This window comes from Chironomus tepperi, unplaced genomic scaffold (genome assembly GCF_022539635.2).
Source record: "Chironomus tepperi strain 1889 unplaced genomic scaffold, CSIRO-AGI_Ctep_v1 contig_445, whole genome shotgun sequence".
Classification (NCBI taxonomy): domain Eukaryota; kingdom Metazoa; phylum Arthropoda; class Insecta; order Diptera; family Chironomidae; genus Chironomus; species Chironomus tepperi.
The window spans coordinates 1,862,497-1,874,770 of NW_027226567.1; the positions used below are offsets into that span (position 1 = coordinate 1,862,497).

At 31.4% G+C, this 12,274-nt stretch overlaps 2 protein-coding genes across 3 annotated transcripts; one reads left to right on the top strand and one right to left on the bottom strand.

Moving 5' to 3' along the window:
* Positions 1 to 240: 240 nt before the first annotated feature.
* LOC139098368 (toxin Tbo-IT2-like) lies at positions 241 to 6,891 on the top strand. 2 transcript variants are annotated; one of them, XR_011545176.1, is made up of 3 exons: positions 241 to 523; positions 4,885 to 4,948; positions 5,091 to 5,163. XR_011545176.1 is itself a non-coding variant. In XM_070650542.1 (3 exons), the coding sequence occupies exons 1-3, from the start codon at positions 433 to 435 to the stop codon at positions 5,257 to 5,259; spliced, it is 294 nt and encodes a 97-aa protein (XP_070506643.1). In that variant the 5' UTR covers positions 241 to 432; the 3' UTR covers positions 5,260 to 6,891. The 2 variants fall into 2 exon arrangements, 1 of the variants encoding a protein (XP_070506643.1); XM_070650542.1 differs by having other exon boundaries at positions 5,121 to 6,891.
* A 506-nt stretch (positions 6,892 to 7,397) lies between these two features.
* On the bottom strand, positions 7,398 to 9,133 carry Ts (Thymidylate synthase). Its single transcript, XM_070650367.1, has 3 exons — positions 9,034 to 9,133; positions 8,786 to 8,975; positions 7,398 to 8,727 (listed from the first exon to the last, which is right to left on the bottom strand). Exons 1-3 carry the CDS (start codon positions 9,034 to 9,036, stop codon positions 7,940 to 7,942), a joined length of 981 nt encoding a protein of 326 aa, XP_070506468.1. The 5' UTR covers positions 9,037 to 9,133; the 3' UTR covers positions 7,398 to 7,939.
* Positions 9,134 to 12,274: the final 3,141 nt, after the last annotated feature.

Consider the following 12,274-nt stretch of genomic DNA (forward strand, 5'->3'; position numbering starts at 1 on the left):
TTTATCAGATTTTTTTGGGTACTGCGCACCATAAGACTAATAAATAAATAATAAACATCAGAACTGTAAATACAATACGACGTAAGGTCATTCATAACGAGTAAATTATGAACATGTGATAGCAGCTTTCCATTGAGGGAAAAATTGGAAATTTGGCAATTCCTCTCTCACTGGATGGTAGGAAGTACGTATAGATGATAAGCAAAGGAAAGTTGAATGAAATTCACAATCATCGTCGCAAACTCGTTCGAATCAGACGCAAAAAATAAGTTTTCATTCTTGGCTGTCTGATTTGTTGATTAAAGACACAGAAAAAATATTCAAAAAAGGAACAAAAAGTGAAAAAAGGAACTGAAAATTTTTTTCTTATTTTTTCGACAATTTTTAATTTAATTTTTGTCAAATAAAGTGAAAAAAGAAGTGAAAGGAACGATGAAATATTTTGTAGTTCTGTCATTTTTCTGTCTCATTCTTGTGACTGTCAAAGCCAATCCATATATGGATAGTGATTTAATGCTAGGTGGTAAGTTGTATGTTATTATTAACTCAATTGTTGGTCAATTTACTGAATGAGAAATAACTCAAGCTGACATAACGTGACTATAATGTGAGAAGACGACGGCATTTTCCGACCATATGGAAAGTTCACAGAAGTGAAATTTTTTTCATCCATCGAGGTGTTTCCTTACCCAACGGCATTCATTCTCTTTTGTATGAATAATTTACTGCCGATTTTTTAAGACTTTCTTTTTTACACCTACGTTGTTTAATGTCTCAATTCTGTGCATATGAAGGAACTGAGCATCGCGAGTACTTTTTTATGAATTCAAATTAAGCAAATCCTTTCAATTACCATAAATTCGTGAGAAGCATAACCAAAAAATGTGCTTGAAAGAAAGAAGAAATTTCAAGTTTTTAATGCAAACTCAAAGAGGAATTTGAAAAGCAGCACAAGATTCTATTTGTATATCCAACAAAAAATAAATTGTTGAGTGACAATAAAAATATTTTTTAATGCAAACAAATCAGCAAAAAAAGTTTGTGTTGGAATGAATGCGATGCAAAACAAATAAAAGGAAGTAAGGAATGTTATGAATGTCACTTAATTTGGCAAGCGGAAGGAATGGAATTTACTGACTGTAACATGTTAAACTATATTCTGAATAAGAAGGAGGAAAGGCTTAAGAACTGTTGCTTCCGCATAATTGTGTGTCTGTGGATTTGGAAATTGAATAATTCTTTTGAACATTTACGGACTGTGAAAAGCTATTAAAAATTCAGCATCGCCTTGAGAATTCTTTCATTTCATTTTCAATGGAAATTTTGTGAATGGAACTTTTTTTGTTCATGCATAATCCTAATTCATGTCTTATTTTTCGCTTCTGTTTCTTTTTTCTGAATTTATTTCGTGTATCTTTGGAAGTTTCTTCTTCCGTTCCTTTACACAGAATCAATAGAATATCCAAATATGATGATGATGCTCGAATTTTGATATCTTTTGAGAATTTCAAAATTGTTTCGTCATTTCCATCCTTTTTATGTGTCTAATTTTATTTTACAATCCTTTTACATGAACAATTTCACTTCCAAATGCACATTTTAAATGTCAAATGATACAAATTGAACAGCAAATGCGATTTGCTTCCATACTTGACTAAATTTCAATGTTCTTGTGCTTATTTGCTCATTTAAAATTGTGAATTCATTGAAATGAAGAAGAAAATTTCATTAACAAGCAATTTTTTAATATAAAAGCTGAGATTGTTCCTTACATGATGAAAAAATGTGTCAAAAGTCGTCAATTTGATAAAGGCAGTGATTGATTGATGATGGAAAAAATATTTTGGACATTATGGATGGGCAATCTGCGTCTCATCTCCACACATTCACAAGCACAGATTAAGAGCGATGAGGAAGAAAAATTAATATCAATGGTCTATTATTACTGGTGGATATCCGCAAAAAAATGTCATTTGAGACTCAATTTGTGAAGCATTTGGGAATTCAATTCTATTTTTAGCAGCAATTCATATCAAATTTCATTCTAATAAGATTTTTTTGTGGATCGAATTTCTATTTAGAGGAGCTAATAAAGCACAGCACATAAATTTTGGGAACCCCAACGTTTCACATTAAAATTTATTGCATGGACGATCATAAATCTGTAAATTTATCACTCAATCTGTATATTGAGTTTATTAAAGTTCATTACATTGGTGACTCTTGAAATTTAATCCAATAAGGACAATTTTAAGCCACAAGTTCCATCCACAATTTACTTCCTTCAATTATTATCTCATGCACAAGCAATTAAGTAACATCTGTGGGATACATAAATTTAAAGACACTTGGTCAGGACATCCAAAGGTGTTATTCATGACTTATGAAAGTTTATCCTGCACTTAATTGCTATGTGACTCTCATGTGCTGCAATAAAAGTCGAATGTAAAGTTCTTTGCATCACAAGTATTTCCCAAATGTTGTAAAACATCCGAATGTCTCATAAATATCATTTCCTAACTATGCTGACAGAAGCACTTGTAACTGTGGCAGAAAAATATCATCAAAATGGAATTAAACATGAATTGCGATGAATGAATTGAGAATCTCATCAGAATAGGACGAGAAAAAAAGGGTAAATCAATTTTTGAAGAGGAAGTTCTGTCAATAAACTTTCCATTTACTCATAAAGTGTTGATGCTTTTTTGATGCCTTAAATTGACACAAAATGAAAAGGAAAAGTTTTTCTTTTTCCAGCACAGAAATTTGATTCCATCGTCGAGCTTGTATTGTTGTTGAAATCTGACGCAACTCCTTTGTCGTGCTTCAAAGAAAACTTCCTGACTGACTTCCATTTGAAGGAATAACTTTGGAATCGATATTTAATTGAATAAAAATCAATTTAAAGTTTCATGCTTACTTGGACTGCATTGAATTTCACTTACAGGATACGTAGTGCTTCTTATTTCCACTTCTATTGTTAAATTGTTGAATTGAAATTGAAATGAACTGGAAAAGATGTTGCAATATTTTCTTGTAGACCGACTGACTGACTGGCTTTTCCTTAGTTTTTTATAGTAGGAATCAAATTAGATTCCATGCAAATATTTATTTGAGGAATTACTTTTGCATTACAAACATTCAATATTGATGATCTAAAAGCAATTGAATATTGACATAAACTATCACAAGTTATGCTATGGTCTGACAGTTTCCATTTTGCGTACGTTTGCAATATTTGCAATAAAAATTGTGGAACGGAAATTGATATCTGATGAATGTGCTTTTCTGAGCAGGGCTTGTCACACAAATATGAAGCTTCATCAAATTCAAATTCCATCTCGTGCTTTAAAGGCAGAAGCACTGCAAATAGAATGACATTGAATCTTACAAACTTCATTAAATTGAAGGCATTCAAAACCCATCACATGACATTGAATTTGAAGAATTTTTGTGTATCCAGCTATTCCATCCCACATCCAACAACCACAAATAATCAGTTCATAATTCGATTGACTTAACTCGATCAAAATAAAATTCCATACATGAAGAACAACAGCTTCATGTTTGCATGATTGTGAACCACCACAAATATGCGGAGATGCAAAATAGGAAGACACTCTGTAGCTATGCACGCAAATCACTGTCAAATGTGAATAAAAATTGATTACAGCAAGGATCATCATTCTTGTCAGGTTCAACTGCAATCAATTTTTATTGACATCATGGTTCATGTCCTTTGGATTATATTTAATTCTTGTACACGATGCTTCCACCAGAGATTTAATTCTTGCCTGCGACGTCACAAACAATTTTAAATGAAGACTAAACGGAAAAGTGGTGGATGTAAACAAACTTTTTAACATGATGTAAACTTGTATCCAATCAATCTTATAATTAGACTTTTATGCGGTTTAGGATGTGGTACATTTGTGGTTTAGACTAGAATCAATCGTTGTGAATTAAGCTGTACAGCATCAAGTCATGCAGCAACAATTGCTTCCAAATTCAGATGGGAAATAAAAATGAGAAAAATTTCAATAAAAATCCGATTTGTATGATTAATTCAGTCAAATGATTCCTCAAGCCTCATAGACAATATCACTTGAAAATCTCATTAATTTCATTTAACAATTTCAATCTCATTTATTTAATTAATTACGAAACAAAAATAAATTCAAATCAAATTTTGTCATCAGCATGTTCAAATTTATCGCCGATCAGATTCTGTGGTTTAATTGTTAATTGATTGGAAGCGGCCAGTCGGCGACAGACACAATGTAAAAATGTCATATCCAATGTATCGATTAAAATTGGACATGAGGATGTCCACAAATAAGCAATCACATACAATATTATGTCCATTCCACAAACATTTTACCACTTGACTTGATATTGATATGACTATGAAGCTGTAAAATGCCAGCATATGAAAATTGTGAATAACTTCATGGTTGATTGAGTATTTAATGACGTCTGAAACCGAAACTTTATTCATTCAGGATATTTTAAGGAATTGCGCATCAACCACAATGTATTTACCTCCAACACACAGTTGTGTCATCAGTGCCATAAAGTAGGACTTTGAAGACGAAAGGAAATAGCTTTGAGTCTTGTAAAACGCTTTTAGTGTCATAAACTTTTATGTTAACTTGTTGTGTCTCTCATCACATATTCATGCTGACTACCTGTTGAGATAAATGACAAGAATGCCTCAAGAGTAATAAGCATAAGATCTTATCTTAAGCAGTCATTTAGTCGATTGACCAAACAATTTAATCCTCATTTCCTTCATTTTCATAGCTGAAGGCAGCTTGCAATGCTGCTGTACGTAATGCCTTCATGCTTAATAAAATTTGTGTCTCAATTCTAATTTCCATTTAGATGACGAACTTGGTTATCCAGAAGGAGACAACTATCTTGATGAATTAATGGCTCCAGCAGAGAAGTAAGTCCATTTCAGTATAAACTATTGATGTCGTAGAGATAGAAAAGAGAAATTTATGAGAAAAATGTTTTATATGTGTGGGAAAAAGTAGATGAAAATTGTGGAAATTTTTCTCAAAAAATTATTTTCTAATTTTTATTAGACGCTCTTCCTCCATGATTTATGTTTTTAGGCGAGCATGCATCAGACGTTCGGGAAATTGTGATCATCGGCCGAACGGATGCTGTGCAAATTCTTCATGCCGTTGTAATCTTTGGGGATCTAATTGCCGATGTCAGCGAATGGGATTGTTCCAGAAATGGGGAAAATAAATCGCGGAAGCGACGACGACGATAATAAACAATTTTGATGACTTTTATTTCTTGTTTTGTTTTATGATTTATGTTCATAATCCTTGTTGGATGCAACTTTTTAGTTTTATGACTACACAAACTTGCAATTTCTATTTTTAATAATGCAAATATGCAACAATTTTCAGTTCCAGTCATCAAAATTTTATCATTAAAACACAAATGACGCAGTTTCTTATGATTTTCAACATCCAACATAAATATAATTTACAATTTTGAGTAGTTTTTAATTAGAAACTGAAGTTGGAAAGTGATTAATGGATTTTTGACCTTCTTGCGCTCAATATTAACAATGGACTAACGAGAGGCAGCTAAAATTATAAAATTAAGTATGAAAAGGGTTTTCATATTCTGTAAAAATATTAAATTATTGAAATTTTCTACTTATTTTGTGTTCTCAACGGAACTCCGACTTGAATTTGTTAAAATAAATTATTATTTTTATTAGTTTTTCAAGTATGAAGAAGAGCTCATCTGTATTCATAAGATGTTCACGTGCTAAACTTTCATTGCCACAAAATATTCCCAGCCACAATTTTCTGACAATGAAAGTCGGCGCATCTTTCGAATGTGTGAAGGCGAAATTATATCCATAAAAATAGAAATCCAGCTTTTTGCCTTTACACATGAAACTTTAATAAGATTTACTTTTGTCATCCAAACATGATGAATTAAATTAAATTTATGCAAGCAGAAATAAAGCACGGAAGTGTTTGATTCCTCACCTTTAATGCTCCATGAGTCATTTTCCATTAACTTTCATTAATGAAATTTCCTTTCATTGCTTATGCTTTTGTCATTATTACAACAGCCTCTGTGAACTTTTTATAGACATCAAATGCAGGCGAGCTTCTACTTCTCTTTCATATTTTTTGTTGCTTCGAGCACTTCCTCTCTCATTATTGTTACTCTTATCACTTCTTTTGTTTCATTCTCACATTTCGCGGACACAATTTACGTTGATTTATGAAATCATGTCTCAGTTATGTGACAGTCATTTCTATTTTTAGAGATTTTTGTTATCTAAATAAGCAAAAAATGAGAAAAATGTTCTTTCGACTGCATGTAAAGTTATAATCTCTTATCTTAACTACACTAATACTGAATTTACTGACTATTGTATTGTAAAAAATAATCAGAAATATTCTACATGGAAAGGTGTCGTTAATATCCAACATAACAAAAACAAACAAATTGTAATGTCATCAACATTGAAGATGATGAAAATCAAAGACGAAAAATCTAAAATATCACATGAAATTCTATGTATTGTATTTAAATAAATCTAATGGATAGAAAAAATTCTTCTTGATATGGCTTCAAAAAATACAATAAAATTTACGCATAAAACGTGAATATCTTTAACTAAATGTTTTAAATCAAATAATATGAATAATGAAATGTTTATTTTTTAAGTTAAAATATAATGTCAATGATAATATTGATTTATTTACACAATTTCTAATTGATAGAAGTTCCCGAAAGTCTGGTATCAAAAAAAGATTGTAAGATTAAGTGTACAGTATATGGTCAAGAAAAGATCCAAGGATGAACAAGAACAATAATAAAGAATGGTGAAATTTACTTACAAAATTGTTGCGCGTGGAATTTTAATTATTTTATGTTATTGTCCTTTTAATCCACAATCTGGATGTTTTTTATCTTTCAGGATGTTTAAAACTTCAATTTGATGACCCTAATTATGATTTATGTTGTGATCCGTGAACACATTTCTCTGTCGCAGACTGTTTAATCATTGAAATTTTCCAATTTTCTTCGTTTTGATGTTTTGCTAGAATTTTCCATTTATAAGAATGCTTCTTTGTTTTTGCACTTAGAAGATGTAAGTATAAGATATGTACACGATAAAACTGAATAGAACTTTAATTTACCTAATATTACATTGAATTTAGGAAAATAAGAAGAAATTTGACAAATATTTGAAAAAAGATGCAAAAAATGACGCGAAACACATTTTTGCTCCCCTTTCCATTTTTAAATCTCAAATTTTCGTTAAATCTTTAAATAATTCAATCTAATTTAAAATCAATCAAAAGCAAAGTTTATGACCTTTAAAAACATATTTTTATATCCAGCACAGCAAACAGCTAATTTGACGAACGTCTCAAAACCTATTTCAATTCATTATTCAGGCTCACTTTTTAAAGAAAATTAGCTCACCATAAAAGAAGGTTAATCTCATCCAATAGCTGTGCCACGTATAATATTATCCATAATTCATCAGCATTATCCCATAAATTTATTTCCATTAAATATAATTTTTCGCATAGAAATGAAGATTTTTTTTTCTTCAAGCAATGTCGGCCAATGCTCAATATCAAGGATTATCCGAGCATCAATTTCTTATTTGTCGCTTCCACTAAAAAATTCATTGAATGAAATAAATCTCCCACGTTACCCACGCTAAATTGTTGCCACATCCTAACGACATCATACAGGTCACATAAATTTATTGTCAATCGACACACAAAAAATATAATTTCGAAATTTAATTAAAATTTTATTAAGCATACTCTAAAAATAAATGATTCTCATTTGATGATAATGTTGACCTTTTAAAGGAGCCTTTTTTGCGTACGAACTCGTTGACATTTTTGAGATTTTATCATAAAATTAATTATTAAACAGCCATTTCCATTTTAATAGGTGGATAAGGATCATATCCGATAACTTCAAAATCATCAAAAGTAAAGTCGTCGATATTCGGAACTTGACGCTTAATTTTCAGTTGTGGAAATGGACGTGGTTGACGTTCGAGTTGCTCTTTAAGTGGCTCAATATGATTCGTATAAATATGAGCATCACCAAAAGTATGAACAAAATCGCCAGGCTTTAAATTTGTAACATGAGCAATCATGTACGTCAATAAGGCATATGATGCGATATTGAAAGGAACTCCAAGACCCATATCAGCTGATCTTTGGTATAATTGGCAGCTCAACTCGCCATTTGCAACATAAAACTGGACAAGACAATGACATGGTGGAAGTGCCATTTGTGGAATATCAACTGGATTCCATGCACTTAAAATTATTCGACGATCATTTGGATTTGCTTTAATTCGCTCAATTACATCTTTTAATTGATCAATTCCTTGTCCTTCATATTCATCATCACAGGTCTTATATTTAGCACCAAAATGTCGCCATTGAAATCCATAAACTGGACCTAAATCGCCAACTTGACGGTCAGTAAAACCGGATGCATCGAGGAATTCACGCGTACTGTTTCCGTCCCAAATTCGTATATTCTTTGCCTGTAACAATTTAGCATCTGTGGATCCTTTTACGAACCATAAAAGCTCTTCAGCGACTCCTCGCCAAAATACTCGTTTGGTTGTCAATAATGGAAATTGATCTCGTAGATTAAAGCGCATTTGTGCACCAAAAATACTGACAGTTCCAACACCTGTAGAATTATGCAAATGTCAATTAAGAGAAAGTTAACTTAATTATTCAGCTATTACCTGTACGATCTCCACGAGAAATTCCCTTCTTTAAAATTGTTTTAATTAAATTAATGTACTGCATCTCATCGTGCTCTTCATCCTCATGATTACCATTCGTAAATCCATTTTCTTTGTGCTCTACATTATTCTGTTTTTCAGCTTTTAGAGATCCATTCATTGAAACTTCCGAATTTCCATTTACTGCTTCCTGCGATGAAATAATTATAATTTGTTCATTTTCAACCCAAAGAATATTAAATCCTTACCATAGCTTAATATTTAATGATTATAATCGTGATGTTAATGATAAAATAAATATATTTTTATGATGATTAAACCTTCAATGTGCTCAAATATACTTTTTTTGTGTACAGTGAAACCTGCTAAGGTCGAATGTTTACAAACTTTTGGCGCGTAAATTGATTGTACAAAAGAGAGTTTACTGTAGAAATCAATAAGATGATTCTGTGGGATCAGTTACTAATAAATATTATGTATGAATTATAAATTTCTATAAAATTACACAAAAGTAATGAAAACATTAAAAAAATTCTAACGGATTTTTGGATTTTAAATTGCTTAGGATTTCGCGGATAAAACTGAACAATCCAAGATCAATCATTATTCTGGAAAAATAGATGAAAATTCATATTTTTGAATTATTTAAGTATTTGTATAGCTCATTGTCTGAATAGGAAGAAAAAACTATTTATGGTTTACAATGAAAACTAGATAAACCTGAAATAAACAGATAAATTGAGATAAATTGCCATAAATCCAAAAAATAAACCATGAAAATCCACGAAAAAAATGAAGAAAATTTCAAAAAAGGTCCGAACATGAGCAGACTTCACTGTAACGTAAATCGTTTTTGCGCCAAAAAGGGGACTGAAAAGAAGACAAAAAAAAAGAAGATAATTTTAAATATTAACGAACTTTTTCTCGTTCCATTGCGTGCTCTCGTCACATTTCTATACACAAATGTCTTTTTCATTTCATGGACATTAAATTAACATCTTGTTTGCATGAAATCTCAAATGTTTCTCAAATATTCTTCTTATTATGTTAATTCTATAAATATTTGTAGATAAGATAGAACGTACAAGAAAAAGAAAGTTGTTTGAACATGCTTTGTTGAAGGCAACAACGATTCTCTCGAGATGGAGCAAAAAAGGGAGGAAAAAATTATCAGCACACTCAAGAGAGTAAAGAATTTTTTTATCCTTTTTTCAATTTTTCAGTCTACTGAATGGAAAATATCTAAAATAAATTTGTTAAGGCATTCCTTATTAAATGTTATCGTTGGAAATAAATATCAAACCATATTCATACAAATTTGTATGAAAATAAACTTTTACATATTCATATATGATTTTATGTCTTGACATTTTCATATTCCTGATGTTAAGGTGTGCTGTATTTTTTTCCTTATATATACTCTACCTCTCTTTGCTTATACATGGATATTACATTTCATTGAATATATTTAACATTTTTGTGCAATTCATGTTTGCTATTCTATGCAGAGCAGGATGCAGAGTTGGCAAAATAATGTTTTGCTGTATGACAACTGGTCCTGACTAAATCATTTGATCTGAGATGTCCAAAATGTCTTGAGTCTCGGCAGACCTTGTTGGTAAGTCACAATCGAAAACGGGCACGACATATGGTTCATGGCTTTCTCCTCTACGGCACACAGTATTCGGACAACTCAAATAACCTACGGACAACACTAATCTAAGCGATGGTCAAGCAGATAACATAGACAGAATCCAATAGCGTCCACTAGTCAATTCCAACTGAACGTCCCTTGATCCTTTTTACATTATCCAATTGTGTGCAGCATCCATGTATCGTGGGTATCTTGCAATTCGATTACGGTACAAGCAGAACGAAGTAATTCAGACTTTTGCCTTGGCAATACCAAGGTTATGATATATTCAGCAGACAATGAGATAATTCGCTTTTCTTCCCACTGCAACTCTGCATATTTTAACATATATGTCCTGACTGCCGAAATTGTTGCTTTTTCATACATATATGGTAAAAATGGAAATGACTCCATGAATAATAAATGAGGAGCATCTAGAAATAAAGCTTAACAATGACTACCAATAATGTCAAAAAATTTAACATTTTTCTTACTTATATCCTTACCAAGAAGGCATTCATACATGCTATATTTACCTGCGTATTTTTACTTCCTCACGTGAGTTGGCGTTACGACTAAATTTAAACAAATGACTTTTATTGGTTTAGTCGTGGCTTTAAAAAGATTAAATTTATGGATCATGAACATTTTTGTGACATCCAAAATCCTACCTTAACTTTGGGGATTTTTTATTGCTTCTTTACTGTTAGGTCAAGGACGGAGAACCTTGACTTGCATGCCATTGCCAATTTTGCTATGGATTTTGTGATATCAATCAACTCCACCCACACATCCACAAACATATTAATACATCCTATGCTTTGACTTTCTTTTGTTCGCAAAAAGTCTCATGTGACGTAGTTGAATGTAAACGCGGCGTCTCGCGACACACAGTGTAGCGTATGAAATTGGATGTTTCGCGTATCATCATCAATCCGAGCATGTAATATGCTGATAAGCCTCACAGTAGAATTGCTCGTATTATTAAAAGAAACCGTAATAAATTTTCTTCTGTTTTCAAATCCTATTTACGACATATAAACATGTTGTATTCTGATATGGCACATATGGAAGCAACATTGCTTGATATGTCTGCAATAAAATGAATTTCCATGTGTATTGTTGAGTTTGATGTTAATCCTACAATGATTTTTTCTTTGGCTGTGTGTAAATCTTGAAAGGCATAAAGAAATCAAATGACGAAAGATGTTCCCTTAAGCCACAACTTGTACTCCAAAGAAATTGGAATGTATTCATTGTAATCTCTGAAAATATAAGATGATGGTACGTATTTATTTATGGAAAACGATGTCTTATGGCTTGACATGATATTCGATTGCTGATTATTTCTATTTCAATCCCTTAAATTATCATTGTTGCTGTAAAAGTTGTACACAATATGTTGTTACGGTTGAAATGACTTGAAATAGCGTCCAAATTGGAGGTTATGATTATTTTGGTATGAAGGTTTAGATTCATATTTTGAGCGCTTATTCCAAAATTTAACGTTTTTCGTCAATTCAATTTGAAATTTCAAAGGTTAGTCAACTAAAAACTTTTCACAAAGTTGATTTCCCCTTAGTTTTTCTCACTTCGAAAAGTTTTTTGCAAATCATTTGGAATCAAAGCAATCTTATTGTTAAATTGTAAATGAAACCAAATCTTTTCAGTGGCAAAGGTTCAACAAACCAAAATCCAAGCCAATTCTCAAAGCAATTTCTAATTTTATCGCTGTTTAAACTTTTTATTACATTACAAAAACCAATTTTATCTAAGAAAAAATAAGCTAAACAAAAACAATTGTTATTTGAATTGAGAATTTTATGTTTCTCAGAAGTTTCCATCTCCAAATAAGT